Source organism: Apiospora marii (assembly GCF_038362585.1).
Source record: "Apiospora marii strain CBS 49790 chromosome Unknown utg000001l_segment0_segment0, whole genome shotgun sequence".
Classification (NCBI taxonomy): domain Eukaryota; kingdom Fungi; phylum Ascomycota; class Sordariomycetes; order Amphisphaeriales; family Apiosporaceae; genus Apiospora; species Apiospora marii.
Window position 1 is genome coordinate 4422968 of NW_027117372.1, and position 24108 is coordinate 4447075.

The 24108-nt window shown below is 57.9% G+C and overlaps 8 protein-coding genes across 8 annotated transcripts; 4 read left to right on the forward strand and 4 right to left on the reverse strand.

The window, feature by feature from the left end:
* Positions 1–579: 579 nt before the first annotated feature.
* On the forward strand, positions 580–5279 carry PG985_001434 (chitinase; the record flags this gene model as incomplete). The annotated part of the gene is made up of 4 exons (XM_066821203.1): positions 580–1989; positions 2064–2614; positions 2698–2852; positions 2920–5279. 4 exons carry the CDS (start codon positions 580–582, stop codon positions 5277–5279), a joined length of 4476 nt encoding a protein of 1491 aa, XP_066692082.1.
* Positions 5280–5821: 542 nt separating this feature from the next.
* On the reverse strand, positions 5822–7954 carry PG985_001435 (uncharacterized protein; the record flags this gene model as incomplete). The annotated part of the gene is made up of 4 exons (XM_066821204.1): positions 5822–6027; positions 6076–6763; positions 6910–7456; positions 7509–7954. 4 exons carry the CDS (start codon positions 7952–7954, stop codon positions 5822–5824), a joined length of 1887 nt encoding a protein of 628 aa, XP_066692083.1.
* Positions 7955–8487: 533 nt separating this feature from the next.
* Positions 8488–9458, forward strand: PG985_001436 (uncharacterized protein; the record flags this gene model as incomplete). The annotated part of the gene is made up of 2 exons (XM_066821205.1): positions 8488–8825; positions 8894–9458. 2 exons carry the CDS (start codon positions 8488–8490, stop codon positions 9456–9458), a joined length of 903 nt encoding a protein of 300 aa, XP_066692084.1.
* A 527-nt stretch (positions 9459–9985) lies between these two features.
* On the reverse strand, positions 9986–12515 carry PG985_001437 (conidial development fluffy; the record flags this gene model as incomplete). Its single annotated transcript, XM_066821206.1, has 5 exons — positions 9986–10457; positions 10549–10890; positions 10974–11329; positions 11438–12253; positions 12369–12515. The coding sequence occupies 5 exons, from the start codon at positions 12513–12515 to the stop codon at positions 9986–9988; spliced, it is 2133 nt and encodes a 710-aa protein (XP_066692085.1).
* Positions 12516–13606: 1091 nt separating this feature from the next.
* On the forward strand, positions 13607–14443 carry PG985_001438 (uncharacterized protein; the record flags this gene model as incomplete). Its single annotated transcript, XM_066821207.1, has 2 exons — positions 13607–13649; positions 14154–14443. 2 exons carry the CDS (start codon positions 13607–13609, stop codon positions 14441–14443), a joined length of 333 nt encoding a protein of 110 aa, XP_066692086.1.
* Positions 14444–17174: 2731 nt separating this feature from the next.
* Positions 17175–17435, reverse strand: PG985_001439 (uncharacterized protein; the record flags this gene model as incomplete). The annotated part of the gene is made up of 1 exon (XM_066821208.1): positions 17175–17435. The coding sequence occupies one exon, from the start codon at positions 17433–17435 to the stop codon at positions 17175–17177; it is 261 nt and encodes an 86-aa protein (XP_066692087.1).
* A 571-nt stretch (positions 17436–18006) lies between these two features.
* PG985_001440 (uncharacterized protein) lies at positions 18007–20535 on the forward strand (the record flags this gene model as incomplete). Its single annotated transcript, XM_066821209.1, has 1 exon — positions 18007–20535. The coding sequence occupies one exon, from the start codon at positions 18007–18009 to the stop codon at positions 20533–20535; it is 2529 nt and encodes an 842-aa protein (XP_066692088.1).
* Positions 20536–21790: 1255 nt separating this feature from the next.
* PG985_001441 (uncharacterized protein) lies at positions 21791–23128 on the reverse strand (the record flags this gene model as incomplete). The annotated part of the gene is made up of 3 exons (XM_066821210.1): positions 21791–22572; positions 22659–22893; positions 22961–23128. 3 exons carry the CDS (start codon positions 23126–23128, stop codon positions 21791–21793), a joined length of 1185 nt encoding a protein of 394 aa, XP_066692089.1.
* Between the last annotated feature and the right edge of the window lie 980 nt (positions 23129–24108).

The window sequence follows — 24108 nt, forward strand, 5'->3', positions numbered from 1 at the left end:
CGTCGTTTCGTCACGTTGGGTAATCTGACATGTACGTTCTAGAGCATGAAAAAGGGCGCCCGTTCGAAGATTTTGCATATCAGGAGATCAAAGCTCACGTAATAGCTTCATTTCAAAATGGCACGAACTCGTGATGTTGATGTTGTATACGGATCCTGCAGAAAGTTTACGGTCGCGCAACGATTATAATACGGGGCGATAATGAAGTGGTAAACGGATCGTGCAGAAAGACTGCGGTGTAGGGGTCCAATGGGCGGCAGCCTGTCTGAAGAAAACGCCGTTTCGGGAAGGTAACACTATCATCTCGCGTGAGGATCAGGCTATGCAAGTGGAGCCTTCCAAAGACCGGGCAGTGAGCATGTCAGCAAACTGTAGAGAGTCCCGTGAGAGTCGGCACATTATCACCAGGCGACCAGGAAACAGAATCGAGCATCGGCGGCGCCAAGTGGCATAAAGACTTGTCCATCGCCATGCGGTTTGCCAGAAATAAGCCCAGTGTTATCTGCGAAGGCAGTCAGTTCCCCGTGACATCTTCTTCAAGCACGCATACCGCGGTGTTTCCTCCCTTCTCCCTTCATTATGCATCCGCATTGGCTGTCGTCCTGGCTGCTAGTGGCACTCGGGGCCTCTGGCTTCTTTGCCTCGCCGGCCAGTGCTATCCGCCTTTCCACCAGTCCGACCTACAAGAGCCGCGGCGTGTGTCCGCAGCGATGCAGCGAGTCTGGGCCCAGCGTTGACGAGTGGCCCGTCTACCCCGACATGAAACAGCTCAAGAGATGCTCGGAAAGCATCTTTTACAGCTTCGGCCTCAACGACCCTGTTGACAATGGCGTGGATGGCGCGCATCGCATTGCGGCCTGCACCTCGTCGGATGCCAGTAACGCCAACAACGCCGAGGACGCCTCGACCGCCATTGAGGTCATCTCCGCCCGAGCCGCCAACAGCTCCTCCAGCTCCGACGTCCGCTTCGAGATTGGTTGGTGGCAGGAGCAGTCTGGCGGAGTAGGAGCGGATCACCAGTCCTTGATCAAACAGCTCCGCGGTTACCTCAACGGTGGGCACGGGTACTCGGAGGACCAGCCCTTCACCCTGTTCGCCCGCTCGGGCCAGGCCACGCTCGGCGTCTATGTCGGCCGCGCCCTCGAGTCCCAAGAGCTCAGCACTGTCGCCCTCAAGCCCCTGGAAGAGAAGCTTTCGTCTCTGGACGTATCGACCCCGGAGCTCGCGATGCAGCTGTGCGCGCCCGGTTCCAGCGGCGCCCACGTCTTCGGGCTCATGTTGTCGACCAACGGCACCTTCGGGGCCCTTCAACAGGCTATGACGGGGTGGAGCCACTCACGGTGCCTTGCCATGCCACACTCTACCGGCGACGTGCGGGGCCAGGTGCACTTCACCATGCCGCTCCCGTCTGTGATACTGGCCAACAACAAGAACAAGACCAGCCCCACTCTGCTGAGACGTGCTGCTGGTACTTCTAGCCCCGAACTCCGTCCTCGCGCTGACTGCCGCACCATCCAGGTCGAGGACCAGGACATCTGCGACACGCTCGCCTCCAGGTGCGGCATCTCCCGGAAGGACTTCGACAAGTACAACGTCGGCGACGACAAGTTCTGCAACGGCCTCAAGGCCAAGCAGCACGTCTGCTGTTCCGCTGGGTCCATGCCCGACTTTGCGCCGCCTCCGAACGCCGACGGCTCCTGCTTCGCGCACAAGATCGTCGAGGGAGACACTTGTGACAGCCTGTCGGCCGAATACTCGCTCTCGCACGAGCTGCTGGACGAGTACAACAAGAAGACGTGGGGATGGAACACTTGCAAGAACTTCCTGTTCAAGGAGACCGTCATGTGCCTGAGCAAGGGCCGGCCGCCCTTTCCAAACAGCCTGCCCAATGCGGTCTGCGGACCGCAAAAGCCCAACAGTGTTGACCCCAAGGACGACTCGGATATTTCCAAGATGAACCCGTGTCCGCTCAATGCCTGCTGTAACATTGTAAGTGAAACCTCGGCCGGACTTGATACCTGGATTTAGTCCCTTAGACCATGCGCTGACTGGGAGCAACACAGTGGGGTCAATGTGGCATAAGCAAGGACTTCTGCGTCGATACGGGCACGGGAGCCCCCGGCACCGCCGAGCCCGGGACGTATGGCTGCATCTCCAACTGCGGCATGGACATTGTCAAGGGCGACGGCGGTGGCGCGATCCGCGTCGGCTACTTTGAGGGCTACTCGATGAACCGCGAGTGCCTGTACCAGGATGCCTCCCAGATCGACCGGAGCGCTTACACCCACGTCCACTTTGGCTTCGGCACCCTGACGCCGGACTTCGAGGTCGAAACGGGCGACATCCTCTCGACCTACCAGTTTGAGCAGTTCAAAAAGATCGGCGGCTCCGTGAAGCGCATCTTGTCCTTCGGCGGCTGGGACTTCTCGGCCCTGCCGGCCACGTACATGATTTTCCGCAACGCTGTTACCGATGCTAACAGGCTAAAGGTGGCAACGAACATTGCGAATTTTATCAAGAAGCATGACCTTGACGGGGTCGATATCGACTGGGAGTACCCCGGCGCTCCTGATATCCCCGATATTCCGGCTGGTGACAAGGAAGATGGTGCCAGGTATTTTCTTCCCTTTTCTTTCTCCCATTTCCGATTCACCTCAAAACCTCCCGAGTAGAAACGAACAACTGACGAGGTGCTAGGTACTTGAAGTTCTTGGTCATCCTTAAGAACCTTCTGCCAGGCAAGAGCGTCTCTATTGCCGCGCCGTCATCGTATTGGTACCTGAAACAATTTCCCATCAAGGACATTGGCGCAGTGGTCGACTACATTATCTACATGACCTATGATCTTCATGGTACGTATCCCCAGATCCACCCGCTTTACCTGTGTCGAGTTCTGACCCGGAAGCGCACACCCTGTAGGCCAGTGGGATACGGACAACAAGAACTCTCAGGATGGCTGCGATAACGGCAATTGTCTTCGAAGCCAGGTGAACCTGACCGAGACCAAGCTTTCACTGGCCATGATTACTAAGGCGGGGGTGCCTGGCCGGAAAGTGATTGTCGGCGTCACGAGCTACGGCCGGACCTATAAGATGGCCTCGGCGGGCTGCTGGGGGCCACAGTGCACCTACCTGGGAGACAGGATCAACAGCCCGGCGAAAAAGGGCGTCTGCACAGGCACAGGCGGGTACATAGCCGACGCCGAAATTGGCGAGATTGTCGGGGACAAGCGGCGGGCCGGGCGCGTCGTGACGAGCTTCGTCGACGCCAGCAGCAACAGCGACATTCTCGTCTACGACAACGACGAGTGGGTCTCGTACATGAGCCCGGCGACCAAGAAGACGCGCGCGGCGCTCTACAAGGCCTGGGGCATGGGCGGAACGACGGACTGGGCGACGGACCTGCAAAAGTACCACGACGTGCCGGCGCCGGCGAGCTCCTGGGCCTCGTTCAAGCAAAAGGCGCTCAACGGCGAGGAGCCCAAGGACGACGATGAGCGCAGCGGCAACTGGACGAGCCTGGAGTGCACCAACGACATGGTGTCCAACGAAAAGAAGTACGACGTCGCCACCCTGTGGAGCGGCCTGGGCGGCGACGACGCGTGGGCGGACGTCAAGCGCGTCTGGACCGAGACGGACCGGCCGAGGTACGAGAGCGGCGACGACACGACCCTGAGCTTCATGGTGTCCGTGCACGAAACCCTCAAGATCCAGGGCGGCAAGGACGGCTGCACGAGCATCCTGGACACGCAGTGCCCCTCGGACGGCTGCTCCAAGGGCATGGACGGCCCCTTGTCCGGCCCCGCGGCCCAGCTGATCTGGAACTCGCTCGTGCTGATCCGCGACATGCACAAGTCGTACTACACAGCCCTGACCGGCGGCGCGTCGACGTTCGGGACCCAGGTGCAGGACATGGAGAATAACTTCGCCCCGGTGCCCCCGCCCCCGGACAACAAGGAACTCTTCGTCCTGCTCGACCTGCTCACCATGGGCACCCTGACGGCCGCGGGGCCCTTCTTCAACAACTTCATCGCCAAGCTGCCGCGGTTCGCTGCCAAGCCGGGCAGCACGGTAGTCCCCAACGCCAAGGACACGACCATGACCATGATCGGCCAGTCCATCGGCCTGGCCAAGGATCTCAAGAGCGCGCCCAAGGACGGCGACTGGACCCCGGGGGCACAGGCCAAGTTCGCGGCCTACATGGGTCAGGTCATCGAGGGCTGGGAGGCCATCACGGTCAAGTCCCTGGAGAAGATGCTCGACGGCAGCGACGAGTCGCTCGAGGTGCTCGACAAGCTCCTGGCCCACGGGGCCATGTACCCCAAGGGCGCGAACCCCAGGTCGGACCTCGACCTGTTCCAGAACATCCGCAAGGCCTTCTTCGCCTACGCCGTCCCCATCCTCTGGTTCCGCGCCGGCTACTACCCCTTCGTCATCGATTCGGGCGCCGCCTGCGGAACGAGCAACCCCATCACCAAGTACATGACCGAGGAGGCGCAGCGGCAGACGGGCGTCTGCTACGACAACCGCATCTACTTCCTCGCCATGGTCGAGGGCGACCCGCGCGACTGCACCGAGATCGGCTGCGAGGACCGCACCTTTGCCGCGCCCACGGGTCTCGCCGGCCTCGACGGCCAGGACTACGGCGGCCTCACCCGGGACGACATCGTCGCCGGCGCGGTGCGGACGTACGTCGAGAACGACCTGAAGAACGGCGCGCAGCCCGGCAGCGTCGACCTCGACAGCGACGACAGCAAGGACGCGCTGTACGGCCTGGACGTCACCACGCCGGGCTTCATCGCGCTGCCCGTCTGCAGCCCCGTGGTGGCGCGCAGGTCGTGGGAGGCCACCAAGGGGCCCGTCGGCGCCCCCGATAAGGGGTCGACGCCCAACTGGCCGTGCGACGCGGTCAAGGGCCTGTCCAAGTGCGGCGAGTACGAGTTCGACGAGGGCGGCACCGTCGACGAGGACTCGCCGTCGGTGCGCGACTGCGAGCAGATCATCCGCAACATCCAGGGGGACACGACGACGGACTGGACGCAGGAGGTCGTGGGCAAGAAGTGGCGCCACATCCAGGCCGACGGCTGCCGGTTCTCCTTCCGGGCCTCCAAGGTCGGCGACAACATCGTCTTCTACGTCGGCGGCCAGAACGTCATCGACCTCATCGAGCAGTCGGTCCGGGACTACGCCAAGGACGGCCGGGTCTCGGCCAGCGGGCACATGACCTGCGGGGCCAGCGCGAGGAAGCAGTGGACCGAGTGGAAGCTGCAGAAGAGTTAGGCGGGCCGGTTGGGGTGTTGATCGTGGTGGACTGTGATGAACAGAGAGCGTTATGTGGGCGCCTTTGCTTTTGTTTGGTCAGAAAAGGTTTTTATACCCTTTAGCTCCACCTATAGTATGCTAGAGTCTTTGGACTACCTACTGATTAGACCAAGTCCTGCTATTGGTTTTGTCTGTGAGTTGACCGACAGCCTGAAGACAATCCTGTCGCACTGATAATCTCTGTTACCCCTGTCTGGACGCGTATCTCCCATATTCCTGGGTTATAAGGTATTCTTTTTCCATTCCCCTAGCTAAGTACCATTAGCCATCCCCTTAACAAACCAGGCATGGCTGTTTGCCTTTGTTAATCACCGAGGACTTTAAGGATGGTGTCTTGGCGCGGTTTAGAGTGAACAAAAGATGGCCTATCCCAAAGGTGGTTCGAGATGTCCTTAATACCACCAAGTCCCGTTCCAGCTGCGTGAGCGAAGGAAATGCCGATTCTCCAACAGACTGGCAACCATCAGCTGCAGTCTAACTCGAATGTACAGTTCTCCTCGTTACTCCTCATCTACCCAAGCCCCGGGTATGTACATCGGCGCAGGATCGACCAGTCGCCAAAAGTCGCCAACAAACTCGTCCGTGTGACCAACAAACCAAATATACCAATCTTCTGGCCTAGCACCCGTGCGTACATCTTGAATCTCCTGTGTTACTAGACGCGTACTCTTGCGGGCCACGAACTGTATTGGAATTGGCGCTTGCCCTGTTAACTTCGATTTCACAAACCTCCCATATTCACCAATGTTTATACCACACCTAGACAGAATAGCTAGGTATTGGCGCAATATGTTCCCAAAGAACCCTTCTGCTCGAATTTCGGAGATGTGGCTGTATAGTGGCCCTTCTCCCAGTTCGTGGCGGTGTCCTAGGACCGATATATCGAAGAGACAGTTGTAGACCGAATGTGGCAATGGCGAGGGGGAGGATGGTTGTTTTTCAGGACCAGATGATTTTAGGCTTTCCACGATATGTGCCACAACATCCTCAAGTAGTGGTGCGCGGATACTGGTTGCCGAAATGCCAGTACTCCTCCGCAGCGAGTTCGTAGACAACCACGCCAGAAGCCTTTGCAGCCGGGATATGATGTCATCAGGCATGTGGTGTTCCAGAAGTAGCGGCCCAATGTTAGGGAGGAATACTTCGCCATTTCGATATAGCAAAGCTCTAACAACTGAATTCTGGCTGGACGAGATGTTCTTCCAATCACTCCCGATGCGGACGACGGGGGAATCTTGCGTAAATGTAGCGGCAAGCTCCAGTCGCTCGTACAAGAAAGATTCATCGTAAAACTCGCAGTCTGGCCATACTGCGCGTCTTATAGCGTTGAAATCCGTAATTGGGCCGTCGTATTTCTGGAACAGCGCCCAAAAGAACGTTGCATTGTCCGCGTAACGGCTCGCAACATTTTGAAAGTATTGCAACTGATCCTCCCGTTCGGCCTAGGGAGTGTAATGTACAAGGAAAGATGATGCTGGGACATCGTACCCGGCCAAAAAGTCACAAATTTGCCAGTTTTGTGAATCGAATGCGACCTAAACCAGATGTAAGCCTGGAGTTTTATGTCATCAAAACATTCTTTACTTACTTCCATCAATGTTTGTTGACGGCCGTCTTTGTATTGCCTTGTGTCGTAGAGTGAAATTTGACCTTCTCCGATCATTGACTTGAGCTTTTGGAGCGAGTCCGTCTTACTGCTCATGGTTTTCATCACGACTTTCCAGGTCTCGGAGTCGAACGAGTGGAGCGTAGCTGAAGGGACATAGTATGTCCACCCTGCCTGGCTTCTTCGTACAATGGAGTCGATATACTTTGACGAGAACCAGCGAGGGAGGTGGACCCGAATTCGTAGGTCCGATGAGTCATCGTTTTGTTGTCGACCCAACACTTTGCTGCCGTTTTGGACTTGTAAAGAACCGGTCAAACCTGTAAGACCCAGATTCAGATGAGGTCCCAATGCATGATCCCATTTCACAGCGCGGCGCTCATTTGGGTAGTTTCGAGACGTCGCCGGGCCCGCGGATTGCTGTATAGGCTGAGTGGGTGGCAAAGACCTGGTTGGCGTGGCTTCTGGGGTTTGTAGACTTCCAAGTATCTGAGCGACAATAACATCAGGCTGCCTTTTCTGGAGATCTCTATATCTTCCGGTCAGTAGGAAGTCAAGTCTTCGCACCTCGAGGTACGCACATGAGGTACTTCTGTTGCTCCAGTCCGTACATCTGGCACGCCATCATGAGCATCTGCATGGCCGAAGACAGTCGCTTCTCGTGTGAGGCCAAGACATCTTTTTGCAGAACAATTCCAGCCGCCCTCAGCTTGCGCCTTGCCCTGCCGCCCTCGTGGACCTGTGTATGGAGCTCTTCGGCTATTGTCTCGAGGTCATCAGCTGCTTGCTGACACTGCATCATGGCGACGCCCAGTGCACCCCTGAGGGCGGGCGGTCCGTCGTCATTGATGTGGCTGGCGAGGAGTGGGGAAACGAGCCGGATCTGGTCCAGGTGCCGCTGGAGCTCCTGCGGGACATTGCTGACCTGCTCCAGGAGGCCCTTGACCTTGAAGCTGATCTTCACAATCTTGGCAGCGAGCTCCGCGATCCCAATTATTGAGGCGGCCAGGCCAACGGCTTCGGCCATTGTCACGGCTTGGGTGGTGGGCGGTGATGAGGCAACAATGCCTACTTAGGTAGTGTCAGCAGCAGAAGATGGGAGATGGGGAAGGAAGCTGGACGAAGGAAGCTGGGGAAGGAGGGTGCTCATTGGGCTGGTGAGATAATGCCCCCACCCGGTCGCGTGGCTATGCCTATGAGCACCAATACCGCCATCTCATCAAGGACGCCCATCAGCGGGCTCGCAGGGCTCCGGGAAATGTCGCAAAGCTTTCATGCCAGCGTATAGTCGGTTTTAGTTCTATGTACAACACAGATCCACTCTCATTATACCAAGAAATACTTGGGGAGTTGAGTATTGCCTGTTGTGTCGCCTGTCTACCACTACAGCTCATTAGCTCCAGTGATGTTAGCTAACTCCGGGCCCAACATCCCCCAAACTTCGCCTTAAAGCCTCCTTGCTTTTTAGCGACGACCGACTAACGCCGCTTGAATGGTCCGTCGCACAAACCATAAAATCTTAATTCAACGACGACGGAGACGACAGCGACAACATCAACAATGGGACCTTCTGCTTTGATAGAGACCCTCGAGCCTCAGCCGCAGCCAGCCTCGCTCTTCCTGACCAAGCTGCCCCCGGAGGTTCGCAGCCAGATCTACGACTGCGTCTTTGGCTGCAGGCACCTGCACATCTTCATCTACGAGAAGAAGCTGGTCTGCCTCGTCTGCCAGCACCCCGCCGCCAGAGACCCCGATGAGCATACAGAATGCATCGGCATGTCCATGTCCAAGTCCAAAAGACCGTGGAACGACGACGGGATCAAGCAGCAGCGATCCCCATTAGCCCCTGACGAGAAGCGGCAGCATCTCTCCGCTTTGCTGACCGTGTGCCGCACCATGTGAGATCCATCCAGCTGCGTGATACCGTGCGCAAAATAGATACTTCCCAAGACTAAACATCAAACAGGTACCTAGAGACAGCCGACAGCCTCTACCGGACCCACACGTTCCACTTCAGCAACATCGTCTCCCTGCTCGTCTTCCCCCGGGAGACCATCCCGCACCACCGCGCCCTGCTGCGCGACCTGCGCATCGACCTGTTCCTGCTCGCGAACCGCAGCCGCGACCCGTCGACGCCCGACAAGCTGTACATCTTCCTCCACAACTCCCTCGGCGAGAAGTGGGACAAGTGGGACAAGGAGGCAGCCGCGGCGGCGAGCGGCGGCAAAACGCCTTGGGAGTGCGCCTGGGCCGCCGTCGCGGAGCTCCCGTCGCTGCGCACGTTGACGGTGTCCCTGGAGATCTCGAACCCGAGCGGCGAGGACGGCCGCTTGGTGCGCCAGAGCATGTCGGCGGACACGGAGAGGGCGCTGTTGGGGCCCCTGGCCCGGGTCACGTGCCGCGACTATACGCTGCGGGTTAACTGGCCGGCGCCGGAGACGGCGCTGGACACGGCGGAGGAGGAGGAAGGCCGGCCGAAACCCGCGTACCCGTTCCGGATCGAACGGTTTACTTCCAAGGGCGCCTGTTAGTGGGGGCCCTCCACGGAGATTGGGCCTACTTTATGTTTGGGTATGGCGGGCTTGGGTAATTATCTTAGGACCAAGCTCTATCTCCAATACAGTCTGGAAAAGCCACCTACGGGTCTGCCTAGTCTTGTTTTTGCTTTTTGTAGTGTTTGAATACCCAATGCATCCACCCTCCTGGGGGAGTTCCTAGGGGCAGAGGTAGCGGACCCGGCCTTGTGACGTAGTATGCTTTTCTTGCCTTTTTCTTATTTCTTCTTCTTTTCTCTCTCTCTCTCTCTCTCTCTCTCTCTCTCTCTCTCTCTCTCTCTCTCTCTCTCTCTCTTTCCTTTTCTCTCTCAAGCAGCGGGTTGTTCGGCCTCGCCGTCACACCCATCCGCCACGACGGTGGTGAACTCCTGGAACAGCGCCAGCTGGTCGAACTTGAGCGCCAGCTCGTGCACGCGCGCGCGGTCCGGGTCCGTGATGGCGAGCTCGAAGTCGGCGATGCACGAGGTGAACACGTGCTCCACCACCCCGTGGTGCTGCCCGCTCTACCGCGCGATATCGTCGATGATCTGGAGCGCCTCGGCGCTCGTCAGGTTGCCCCCGTCGACGGCCATGGCCAGGTTGGCCTTGATGACGTCGATCCACATGGGGTAGCGCTTGTAGAGCTCCTGCAGGTAGCTGAGGCTCAGCCGGAAGTAGAAGCGCCACTCGACCTCGGCCTCGCGGCTTTTGCCTCCCTTGTCGGGATCGTCGGGGTTCGCAGTAGCAGGCCTAGGCCGGGTCTTCATCAGGGCGCTGTTGAGGTGCATCAGGCCGCAGCTCAGGATGGGGCTGTAGAGCGTCGACTGCAGCTGCGAGACGTAGATGTACAGCAGGCGCTTCAGCTGCCGCACGGAGGCGTCGAAGATGCGGTCCAGGGTGCCGTCCGCGGCGGCGAAGGAGCGCAGGCGCGGGGTCGGGCCCGCCGAGTGGAGGAAGGGGCGGAAGAGGTAGAGGACGGTGCCGTGGAACAGGCAGCTGTTAGCACGTCAGTTTTACGTGTGGTCTTTTCTTCCTTTTTTTTTTTTTGCTTTTCTTCCGTCCCACGGTCTCGGGGGCTACAACTGACAATAGCAAGTAAGTGTGGGCCGGGCTGTCGTCGCCGCACGCCAGCTCTTCGGGCAGCGTGTCGGCCCACGACAGCAGGGCCTGGAACTTGGATTCGGCGAAGGCCAGAGAGGGCGGGGAGCCGTCCGGGTCCCCGTCGTTGCAGTAGTACACTAGATACATCTCCTGCGTCAGGATGCAGAACCGGCTGAGGGCGCTGAACGTCTGGCCCATGTAGTCGGGTAGTTGGTGCGGCGGCCAGAAGGGCGGGCGGGGGTTGGGCGCGTTTTTGTCCGCGTCACCCGGAATGGGGAAGGGCGGCGGGTGTTCGATAGGTTTGAGTGCGTAGAAGATGGCGTGGATTCTAGGTGTCCATGGGTGTAGTAGTCAGCAACGCAAGTCACGTCTAGTTCAAAATATCAATAGGGCACATTTGGCGCAACCCACGTCAGCCAGTTGAAGGCCCCCCACGCCACCTGCGCCCTCTCCCGCAGCTGGTCCGACGAGACCAGGCGCCACGCCTCCCACTGCTCGTCTACGTGTTGGGGCCGGGGCACGCCAAAGAGGCCCGTTTCGACCGCCTTGCGCCGGGCGCAGGCGAAGAGGTCGAGCGCGAGCGGCTCCTGCCCCGCCATGGTGCTGGCGAACCCGAACAGCATGATGGCCGCGATGGTGACGGGCCTGTTGTCCGCCGCGTCCGCCTTGTACAGTTTCTGGGCCTCGTGGAAGAGGGCCGGGACGAGCGTGCTCGATCGGATGTCCACCGTCGTGAAGGATTGCTGGAGGCCGGGGAAACGACACAGCTAATGTATTAGGGAAACCGAGAGAGCGCGCGGGACGGAACCGAGGAGGAAGAAGACAGTAACGATAACGACGAGAACGAGGCAGGGGGGTCGCAAGGAGCCACTCACGCATGCCATGTACAGCAGAGACACGGCCAGGAGCGGCGAGCAAAAGTCCACGCGCTGGTAGACCAGGTCGTCGATGACCAGGTCCGCGTCGAAGGCGCCGAAGAAGGGGTGCTCGGACTCGAGGTAGAGGGAGATGGCGCTGGCGGCGAAGGCGTTGTCCAGCGGGACCCGCGTCCAGTAGCCAATGTTGAGGTCCTTGAGGCGCTCGTCGCAGTATTCGGGGTCCTCGGACGGTCCCGAGACGGGGAACACGGTCGTGTAAGGGGGTCCTTCCCAGGGCGAGGACAGGGCGCTCTGGCCTTTCCAGCCATCGGCATCTGTTGTCGGGGTCGTCGTCGTCGTTGTTGTTGTCAAGGCCTCGGCAGCAGGGCCGTGGTGCCGGTGGGAGCTCCGAGTGGCGGACCGCAGCAGGGTATCGATGTCGATGTTCGCGGGGTCGATGGGCTCGAAGGCCGGGTAGACCATGCCGTGGAGGAAGGTGAGCTCGGCTTCGATGGAGGATCCGGTCGGGGGCATGAGGCCGCGAGCATGCCGGAGGTCGGACGGGCGGGCTTGGTCGGCCAGGCGGCCCCGGACCGACGCCAGCACCTGCGAGGCATCCGGCGAGGTCCGCAGCCGTCTGAGGATGTCGTTGGCCTCCTGGGATGGGACGGCCTGGAGGTGGGCGATGAAGTCGGTGTGCAGGTCGAGGTCCCGTTCCAGCTTCTGGACCTGGGACTGGAGCCCGGCGATGGTCAAAGCCTTGTCCTCCTCGGCATACAGGCAGTCCACTTGTTGTTTGGTGCAGCGGTTGCACGTTGGCCTCTTGCCATCACACTAATCGATTCGCCGAGCCCGTGCAGGGCTTCTGCTTAGCCTGGTGGTGTTGAAGGGGGGGGGCTTTTGGGGGAAGCCGGAAATTCGGGTGATTGAAGGAAACGTTGGCTCTCACTTTGCTCTTCTTGATGCGGCAGTTGCCGCAGGCCATGTGGCTCTTCTGCTTCTTTTCTGGCGGCGGCCGCTCGGGCTCAGGGGGAGGACGTTCATGGCCCTCATCTTGAACGGGGGCCGGAATCAGGGTCCGGTAGCGTTTGCTCATGACGATTGGCCCAAACCCTAAACACGCTGCACCGGTAAGTGGTAGAGAATCAATGTCTGCCTACCGTTCTGTGAATGCGATCTCGTCATGTCGTAATTGAACCCGGAAGAAATCAGTACAGGCGCTGACGACGGGATATTAATATACAGGAGCTAGCTAGTACCGGACATGCATATTACCAAGTCAAAGAAGGAAAGAAGAAGGGGAGAAAAAAAAGGATCATCCAGATCCCTAGGATCGCAGGGAGTGGCATCGCGTGCTCCAACGCCGAAAGAAGGTTCGCGGCCTAATGTTTGTCCAAATACGCATACTTACTACTACGCTCTCCATCGACGAATCCGTCCCTTGTGTGGAAACTGGGGGGCATCCAAGGAATTGGTCACAAGTGACTAACCTCGCAGCCTAACTTGATCCTGCCACATCTCGGACCTAGTCCGAGCCAATCAAGTTGCAGCGTCGCTCTTACGAACCGTGTTTCTCCACAAATATAGAAATCCCAGCCGAGTCGTCGTCGTCCATCCACCACCTCGAACCTCTCCGGGTTACATCTTGGACCCTGGGTTTTTCCTTTTTCCTTTTTTTTCCCCTTCATCCGCGGAAACATCATACTCACGTCGGTTGGCGATCCTTGCTATTACGGGATGACAGCCGAGCACCCCACGGATCTATCCGCCCAGGAAACTTGGAAGTACTGCACAGTAGCGGCGATGAGATGCTCCTCTTTAAATGTCTTAGAAGTTACAGCTGTAGAGGTCTGGCATCTGCTGCTACTGTACAGTAGTACTACTACCCCTCATTGCAGAGGCTTAGCGAGCGGTGTGTGGAAACCAACACCCATTGATAAGGCAATGTTCGGGCTCTGCTCGCCATGGCGACCGACTGGGCCAGTTTGTCGTCAACGCCACGTGGGACACCAGTACTGGACGTCCAAGGTGTTTCCCTCTTCGCATGCCAGGTTTCCTTCGCAGAAAGAAACAAGAGATTCCTTGCTGACTCCTGCGCATCCTCAAGCTAGTTTCTCCCTGTCCCCGAAGGGCTCTCACGCACGCTCACATTCGTAATCGCTTGATTTGTTCATTCATCTACATCTCATGTCAATACACGCCAATGCGACACAGCGCTTCTGGCAACTCGGTATGTGGATCAACGTCTATGGTGGAGACTTTCACAACGGCGCTACCAATGTCGGCAGTCGGGGTTGATCAACTCTAGATGTCATGCATTATACAGGCTCCAGGCTCGTCTCGCATGGCACGAACCGGGCCGGTCACCTCGTGTTACCTCGGCGATTTGCCACGATCCCGTTGCTCTTTTCTTCATTGCTAAACCAGGAGACTCATTCAAAATGCAGCTTTTCTATGTCCCCATTCACCTGAGGCAAATTGTCCTCGCCTATCCACAGCTTCGAACGCCATTTGATTATTATACTTGAACTAGTAGCATTATTCCCCAGGTCCAGCCTGAAGAAGTCCCAGCATCGTAAAAACTCATGATTAGATTACAAAGTCCCTCTGTCCACCGTCACCTTGCCGTCCAATCCCCCTCCCCTGAACCACGCATAGGGGTGAGCCAGCTCCCCTCACAACCAACGGTTGGCGCCTTCCAGTAGTACGCGCCGCGCGACCACCCGGCGCTTAGCCGACAGGGCGGTGGCCGCAGCGAAGGCAGCCGAGGCGCTTTCGGCTTCGTCGCTGTCCTCGTTTCCCTCCTCCTCGGCTTCTGCGGGGCACGGCGGGCACGGAGGGGCGGCTTGGCAGGATGGTGATGGCAGCAGCGCAGAGCTCGAATGCGCGGCCGCGCTGGATGCCGCCGCACTGGATGCCGCCACACTGGATGCTGCTGGACTGGATGCCGCCGCACTGGACGCCGCTGCACTGGATGCTGCCACACTGGATGCTGCACTCGAACTTGCCGGTGCCGCTGATTGAGACGCGCTGGCGCTGGCGCTGGCCGAGCCTTGCATAGATGCCGCGGCCGATGAGCTCATCGGCGCATGAGCACACGGGGCGCAGGATGGGTGAGGCGGGCAGGCATGGGCAACTGCAGAAGAGCTGGCGGCCTGCTCAGCGGCAACGGCGGAAGAGTAAGCCAGGAGGAGTGCCACAGCGGCCTGCCGGAGTGAGCAACGGAGTGAAGACATTGGTGGAATTGGATGCGGAGTATAAGAGAGGAAGAATCAAGACTGGATGGGAATTTGTTGGGAAACCTGAAGAAACTTGATGGGCGATGGATATGTCTTCTTCTTCTTCCTACAGCAACGGCTCAGGAGGGTGGTATTTATACATCCCATGATAACCACTGCCATTGCAGCCAAGTATATCTGCCCATCTAGCTCGGTACTAAAGATAGGCCTACGCTATCACCAAGCGCGCTACCTTCGCTGTGTGAATGGCATCGACCACACTTAACAGGTGATACGTCGACATCAGGCCATTCGGTTGCGTTTTGCATCGCCCTTCGACAACGAGTCGATCGCGTTTCGCTGAGACCGGCGCGATTGAAATGCGCCGCTTCTTGGCCATGCCATGCGCCCCAGATTTGGTTCCAACTCCAAGACTGGTTTTCCAGCCGTTGCTAGAAACTTCCCCAGCTTACATGTAGTATCGAATCTGACAGTGTCGGTAAGATGGAAAAGTTTGTTGACGTGTCGAATTCCGCAGTTGAGGTGCGTTACCTGGAGTTCGGGCCCCAAGCAGCATGTGAAACCCTTTCGATTCGGCCACTGACTTGGAAGTCTTGGCTGAAAACCAGAAACCTCACAAACGCGCCCGAGGGAAGATGGAGATCGTCGAGCAGAAGAGATCTGCTGCATACTAGCACAACCAAGACGAGATGTCGCCCGATTGCTCTCGAGGATTGAGTCGCACAAAGTGGATCTCATCCCATGTTTCTCACGCCCTACGTCAGGTACTGCAAGCCACACATTAAGATTAAGATTAAGAGCTTTGTCCGAGCGCGGCCGCTGCCCGTCGAGCGTAGAGATCGGACGGAACGCTTGGCACATTCCGGGGAAAGTGGGATCCGACACCGCGATACGACGGTAATTGTAGCAGGGTAGGTTGCGCAGTGTATTCGGAGGATCGAAGCTCGCTCTCAATCTCCAAACGTCGGTGTCTGCGATCTGCAGGCAGGGCAGCTAGTGAAAGTACCTTACATTAGGTCCCAACAGATAAAAGACATCTTGTTTGGGAGTCGAGAGTCTACCCAGTGACTCCGCTTCCGTGTCGGATAGGCTGCCGCCGGTGATGGTATAACAAGATAGTGGGAAGCTTGGCGGCCGCGTAGGAAACGTTTGTGACTTGTTCAACTAACCCCAGAGTAATCGGGCGTATGTATTGATAGGTCCCACACGCTGTAAAAGATAACATGGGGGCCGGGGGTATTCCCGGTAAGTGTTAGGCACAGAGCGGACAGTTTGCCATCCCACCTTACAGATCCTTGGATTTTTCCTTCTTTCTACATTGGTGGATATCTAGGGTCACATCGGGGGCGATCATTGCTACTGTGGGAAGACATTCGAGCGCATCACGATTCTGACCGCCAAGGATCTTGGTAGGAAGTACTAGCAGCGATGATGTTTCCGCTCCCCATTCCATGCCCCGGGGGTTTTGATGCCTGAAAGGCTGGGATGGAGCTTAGCGGCGTGCAAACAACATATGTAGAACCCGCACGCCAAGTCTCCGATTCGTTTTCGTTACGATTCACGGTCCAGAGACCTGCCCGCCAGGAAAATTGCTTCCCCTGTTCAGAGGGGCCTAACCCTTGGTCACCGTAAAGGCACTTATCCTGGAACACTTCATCCTTTCGGAACAAGATACGGCGATCCCACTACTGCTCAAGCGTGCAACCATTGGCCTCGCAAACCCAGTGCGGTGGGTGGGCTGGGCGCATAGAGAGCACTCGGCTAATACCGAGCATGTCACGGACGTCTCTCTTGTCACGTGCTTTCTTGGGCTAGGATGGAGTGTTTTGCGGGACGATATCCTCCACAGGAGTTGCATAGCGTGGCTCGACTTCCCGGCCGTGTCCGCGCGGGCTCCCGCGTCAGTGGCATCACGAGAGCCAACAGGTTTACGAACGCGCCGGTGAAGACTGACTATCGCCTATGTACGACATAACGTCTGATGCCGGCCATAAGCGTTTAAACATGCTGGGAAATCAAAGAGAGCTGTATCGATGGTTGGCATCGAAGAGAAGAGAAATAATACCAATGTTACAACCGCTAGTATTGGCCGATATCATTGATGCCCAACCTGGCACAGGGGACCAGGTTCTTCGACAGTGCCGATCAACTATTAGCTGTGGAGTTTGTATGGCGGTGTTGATCAGAAGGAGAAATTTTCTAGAGTGCTTAGAACGGTTCGCTCCGGTTCCGGCACTTTTGCCTCCTTCGGGGTACTCCCGTGCTTTGAACTGCCAAGAACGTTACTGCAGCGCTTATTATACTCCGCTTACCTCCACCGCTTGATAAAACAAGTACTAGTAGGAACGAGATATGGGTGTAATAGATGTGATAGAGATGATCAAGATCTGGATAGAAAGATCCTTAATAGGGGTTAAGAATCATTGGGTCATCAGCATATATCTTCATCGTAATCCTCATCGTAGGCGTCTTCGCCACCTGGCTTCCTGGGCATCCTCGCACGCCACCAAGTCCTCCTACTTCGCTTCTCGGCCCTGGACATCATGCTGAACAACGTCAGTGATCCTGTCGTCATCACCGTCGTTGACGACGGCAGCCAGCACGTTGAGGGTGATACCCTTTCCCTTGATGCCCTTGTGCACCTTCAGCTCGTGCGCGGGATCGCCTTGCGTCTTTAGGAAGACCGATACGGCCTGGGACACGTGATCTCTGTCTTTCTTGGCTGAGACGACGCTTGAATTGTCCTTGAGGTCGTCATGATCGGAGGCATCCTTCATCTTGAGCGTGGAATTGTCGAAATCTTGGCCGCTGGCTGGGGGCCATTCCCCCACGGCTCAGGCCTTGTGTACGGTATACTCGTCAGTCGCAATCCGACCACGAGGCAAACGGCTTCAATGGGTTACTGTCACCAGGCTCTGGTGTGGATTGCTAGCCGGATCAAGGAGTGACGATGGAGTCATTCCATGCTGCTATTATCAATTCTCTTGCAGCTTCCAACTGCTACAAGATGCATTTCTCTTTTTATATCGAGTCGTTCAGGCTCACGCGAGTATTGACAAGATTCATCGTCGAAGGTGCTTCTAACCAGGCAGTTAGGTGTCAGATGTTACCCTCGAGACTTAAGCCCCCGCGAGTGCGAGCTGTGCCCCATGCTACCGATTTTAGCCTAGCCGCAGGACTCTAGAAACGACATCATAGTGGCTGCACCTTCCCCTCCACTGATATGTGAGATTCCTGCATGCAATGCCAGTAATTGAACCCCGACTCACTCAGGCTTTCATGCATGGAGGTACGTACTCCCTACCCATCTTACGTATTCCGCCCACCCCCATCTCTCAACAACCAAACATGCCGTGCTCCAACGTCCAGAGCATCTGCGACCTTCCTCCTGAGCTGCTTTTGCAAGTGGCCCAGAACCTATCCTTCAAAGACCATGCTAGATGGCTCTTGGCAGATCGACGACATCGGGACTGTCTTTCTCCTATCCTATATCTCAGGCTGCTGCCATTGGGAATACATGCTTCAAGCTCGGATGATGAAGATGACACTCCAACTACCCGACAGGATGTTGTGCGGTGGGCAGTAAAGCGTGGGCTGGTTGGCACTTTGGAGAAAGTCGACGGAGTTGAGGATATGGCATCATTTTTGGACACGACTCTGATTTCAGACGCGGCCAGTGGCCTGGAGCTGATGCCCATCCACCAAGCTGCCCTTTGCGGACACGCATCTGTCGTTGCCTATCTATTGGAAAAGGGAGCAGATGTCAACGCCAGCACCGCTAATGGGCTCACCTCCATGCACTTGGCCAAGACGGGCGGGGTGGTGCACCTTCTTGCCGACCACGGCGGCCGGCTCGACCAGGACGAAACCGCGGCATCCGGCGTGTCGAATCTGATAAGCAGCATCTCCCACCAATGCGAGGCCAGCGCCGTCGCCGCGTTCCTCGAGCTCGGGGCAGATCCGAACCAGGTCGATCAGAACGGCAGGACGGCGGCCGAAGTCGCCATCGTGCATGGAAACGCCAATGCGCTGGGTGCTCTCGTGGATTCTGGCGTTGATCTGAACAAACCTCTTCCCAGCGGAGGCTTCCTGCTCTACAAAGCCATCTGGCTCGGGGCGAGGGACCATAGTACCGCGACGGCCAAGACCATGGCCACCATGCTCTTGGACCGAGGGGCGTCTCCCAACTGCGGCCTCGATGAGACGTTGGGTCCAAGACACGGCAGCAAGGCATGCCACACGCCGGTTCTGTTCCTGGCCGTGATGATGCGGGGCTCCGCGGACTTGGTGCAGCTGCTCCTGGAGCGAGGCGCAGATCAGTTCCTGCCCTATACCGAACACCGCGGATATCTCTCCCAGCCCAAGGAGAGGACTATTCGCGGGTTCGACGAGGCCTACTCCAAATCGCTCGTCGCCAACGTGGTCGCCGGCATAGTAGATTGCGGGACCTACCCGGAAGACCCCGACGCGTTCCGGAAACTCGAGTTGCTGGTCCAGTACGGCGGCGACATGGACGCGGCCATCCACGGCCACCTGCGGCTGCAGGGAAGAGCCGAGGCGCGGAGACTGGTGCAGTGGTGGAGTCTGTATGGGTACGACTCGCAGCCCGAGAAGAAAGTCCCGGCCCACACGCCGCTGCAGTGGTGCCTGCTCCAGGACGGGTCCCGCGCCGAAAAGGCCGTGCCCGTCATCCGCCATCTCGCCGCCGTCCTCGGCGCCAACGTCCACCGCGTCGACGCAAAAGGCGACAGCCCTTTCCACCTCCTCTGCGGGCCCTTCTACCACCAACACCAACAGGGCTATCTCCAGGAGCGGGTGTACAGGGGCAGCTACTGGCGCAGCAGCCTGCTCTGGTCCTCGCGCTTCGGCCCCCCGCTCTTCTCCCTGATCGACGTGTTCGTGGACCAAGGAGGCGCCGACCCCAACGTCCGGGACGCCCGGGGACGGACCCCCCTGATGCTGCTGTGTCGGCACGCCCACACGATCCCAACGGCGCTGCTGATCGACGTCCTCCTGCGCCACCGCGCCGTCGACACCCGGGCCGTCGACGAGCGGGGCTACAGAGCCCTGCACTACGCCACCGGCGATCCCGCAGACCCGTTCCATCACGAATCCTGCCTCCGCCTGCAGGTCCTGCTGAGCCGCGGCCGCGAGGGGGAGGGGGAGGGGGACTACGCGGCCCCCCTCGGCGCGGACGACGTGAATGCGTACAGCCGGTCCGGCCGCACGCCGCTCCACCTGCTGCTCGAGGCGCGGGACAGGGGGCCGCTGCCGTACAAGAACTGCGAAGACGAAAACGCGCGGCATCGGATGATGACCAAGACCCGGGCCCTGGCCATGCTCGTGCGGGCCGGCGCCGACGTGCGGGCGCGGACCGGGGGCGGTCAAGCGTCGTCGTCATCGTCAGAAGACGGTACTATTACGATTACGACTACTTGGCCCGAGGTGGGAGCCAGAGGCGGGGCGGGGGACACGCCGCTGCACCTGGCCTTGTTGCAGGCCCATGGACAGGAGTTGGATATGCTGCTTACTACCCGGTTCCTGCTCCGCCACGGTGCCGCGGCGGACGTCAACTACGTGTCGCCGAGCCTGAGGCGGACGCCGCTTATGATGGTTATGGCGGCCGCCGGGCGGGGCGAGCTTTCTCGCTACGCGACTGCGGATATGTGTCGCTTGCTGTTGGGGGCTGGGGCGGATGCGCGGGTGCGGGATGACCGGGGCCGAACGGCGTGGGATTTATTTGTCGAGCTCAAGGGCTTGTCGCCGTCCGTCTTGCTCTGGGGTTTGTGCTTAGAGGGTGTGGCGCCTGGGGATTTGGGTACCGAGAACAAGAGCCTGGTCTTGGAGGATAGAACGACTATCAGTCAAGGGGGCTGATTCTTATTGGTGCATTTAGACCTATCCTGCGTCTTTTGGAAACTCAAGTCCCATGTCGAAGCGCCCCGGGACGTTGGTAGTTCGCCTAGAAGCTTGAGGGACCGGCCGCTGTCCTCATAAACGAACATCGTTTGCCTTGCTGGCCGACGACGCGAGGGAAAACCCCGAGAGAATGTGGGACTAGGGACTAATGGCATAATGGACCAGAGATACGGCTCAGACTTCATCGTTGTCGACTGGAGGAGCAGCTGATACAAATGTCATCAGGAGGCGTGGGTCGACTTTCCGGCCAAGAAAAGATGAAAGAAGTTATGACTTCGAATTGTACAAGATTGCGGTTTTGCGGGCATGTACGTACAATGTGCAATATGGCCCACCAGATCTTACATCGCTAGAATACGGACCTTGGGACGTTTGTTGGGTTCAGATAAGGCTAACATAAGAACAAATATCGCAACACCAAACACGATCTCGGGATGGATCCGGCTGAGAATTTCCTCGGTAAGGAATCGATCCCCAACCTCCCGCGGACCTGTTGCGTGAAGCAGTGACAAGCTGACGTACTAGCCGTTATGCTATCGCGGACTGACTGATGTTAAGTAGTTGTCGGCGTGTGGCAACCCATCGGGTCTTCCGCATCGTGAGCCACGAGCTACTGCTTTGACATTAGAGCTTGGGAACTGCATGTGCGCCTCGGGATACCAGAGCCCCACGACCAATAGTTAGTTGATGGCGAATCTGCTTGATACGGGCGTCAGTATGAGAACCGTGCTAGTTCTATTGGTATTGTCACTAAGCACGCAAGTGATGGAGGGTTGTAGTGGGAAACAATGCAATCTCTGCTATTGTATTATGTCGCATCTTGAGCAAACACGTCTTCTGATGTGACAATGTCCCGATGAGCCCCTATTCTGGCTCTCCAGACAGCCAGTAGTATCATACATGCTTAGACATCCATCTGTCTCGTCCCAGACATCGCGTCGCGCGATCCTCTTGTTTGCGTCCAAACCATAATATGACCAAAACACGTTGACCACCGCCGAGCCAATAACCCCGAACCGCCCGATGATGGCACCAATCGGACATTGAGTGACCGACCATACATGCGCCGTAAACCCCCAAACAAGCAATGCCAGAGGCTCGCTTAAACCCGATCCAAAAAAAACCAGCAACCCGAACCCGACCCCGAGCGCCGAGTATTTCCCACTTATCCCTGGGTTTTTGTAAAGACAAAAGAAAACGTCCATGATGCTTTTCAAGTTCGTGAAACAATGACCTGCGTGGTCTTCATGATCCTTATCGGTGCGGCCTCCCCGTTGGTATAGTGGATGCCGGGCAGAATCTGCTCCTGGCTGCCGTTCATCTCCTCGCCGTACTCGCTCGGCGCCTGGCGAGTAGAGTCCACGCCTGTCGTCTCGTCACTACGGCTGAGGACGTTGTGGTTGTATTGCACTTTGTCGTTGTTGTACCCATTCTCGCCGCAGTTGTTGTCGCCGTTCAGTCCCAGCTCGGCCTCGATGTCAAAGTCGGTAGCCGGGCTCCGGCGCTGCTGCTGCTCCGGCGACAGGGTGCGGGGGTCCGGGGAGTGGCAGCAGGACTCGTTGGGCAGGCTGAACCACCTGCCCAAGAGCGGCTTGAGGGCCGGCACGCTCGCGGCCATGAGCGAGACGTTGGCCTCGAGGAAGCCGAAGAACTGGATCCAGTGGTCGAAGGTGCGGTCCGTGTCGCGCCAGAACTCGGCCTGGCAGACGGCTTTCGCGATGGCCATGGCGACGGCGAGGTAGCCCAGGCTGAAGATGATGACCAGGTACATCTGGACGCGGTGGTCCAGCTTGAGGGACCAGATGAGCGGCAGCGGCGCCGTGGCGAAGCAGATGTCGGTGAAGATGTTGCAGGCCGTGTTGAAGAAGCCGAAGCGGATGTACAGCCAGGCCGGGTAGCAGCTGGCCCGGACCTGCTTGTCCCAGAGGCCCTCGATGGGCTGGCAGTAGAGCACGACGCTGAGGAAGCCGAGGGCCCAGTACGTGGCCGTGAAGCCTGAGACGTGTTAGCAAATAAGCCCCTTCTTCTTTCTTCTTTTTACCCCATCAACTGGGGCCTAGGATGGTAGTGAGTGCTCTTACCAATCAGGCCGTGCACGAGCTGGCAGAAGCGGCGGTTGGTGCTGAGCCGCAGCAGCGAGCAGCCCACCGAGACCTTGATGGCGGCCATGCCGATCGACGAGACCAGGAGGCTTTGGATCCAGGAGAACATGGTGTACATCTTGTAGTCGTCGACCGAGAGCGTGTCGTAGTGCCGTCCCAGCCCATGGTAGCCCGATGCGATCTGGGTGATCATGCCTCCGCCCAGGACGCACAGCTAATGCATCATGTTGGTCAGTATATGAGATTCTCCAAATGATACAGTCGTCACACAGGTTACTTACAGCTCCCACGATGATGAAGACATCGTCCTTCCCAAACGACTTGACCAGGCAGGCTCGTGAGTAGACTCGGCAGGCGACGAGGATGAGGGCGAAGGCGTGGAAGGCCGCCGAGACGCCCAGGATACGTGGTAGGTGGGTTTCGGCTGCCCGAGCTGCATCTATCGCCATTTGACTACATCAAGACCAATGCCGGGCGGTGGAGCAGTCAGGATCGGGAGCGCAGGCCACTACTGGATGTCGGTCGGCAGCAGGGGAGGAGTGCGGCCTAGGGAAAAGGGAAGTTATTCCTTTGGGTCGGAAGTTAACGAAAGTGATGTGGTTAAACGAGTGTGAGATGGGATCGGAAAAGATCAGACGAAAAGTATAAAAAAAATTCCGTCGTCGGGTAGAAGCAAAACTTCGACTAAAAGGCCAAGATGGTTGGGTAGCAACACGGAGCAGCGATCGGCGGGTTATAAGGCAAAGGCTGTTAAGTCGCAGTTGCACCTGAGGAGGGGGTCGACTTTGGCTCGGACGTGCAGGCATGCCAATGCCAGACACACCGGCTCTCGCTGTTTCGCTGCGCCGCCCGCAGCCAAAAGGCGTTCCCAAACACATGATACATAAGTTCATCCCATTTTCCTGTTCGGAAACCTGCCCTCGACCCATCGCCATTGCGACCGATAGGGCTCCACGCCCCCGGCACTTTTTGGTTCTGGCCGCGCCTTGAACACTGGTTCGGACGCCAGATTCGTCAACAAGGGTGGTGGGCGAAGGTTCACCGAGGTCCTAGGCGGGGCTTGGCACCAACGAAACCCATGGGCGATTCGTCACTTGCAATCTCACGGACCATCGATATGGAAGGCTATCGCCCCCTGTCGCGAACACCACGGTGAGGCCTCGACAGGGGGTCCCTGGCCGCCGCATCCACCTGTCACTTTTTGCTCGCCCGTGATTGGCCGCGGGTCTTCCGGACGGTTGTCTGACCCCTGGATAGCTAAACCACCTAGTCGGTCCGGCCCGTATAATACGGTGGGCCGGGTTGGGAAAATCGACCTCCGTCTAATTGAGTAAGAGAGCAGGAACGAACGCACGGTGCCGACTGCATTGAAAGCTATGATGGCCCAATTCCCCCAGTAATGTACCTGTGCAAATCAATTAAAACTATG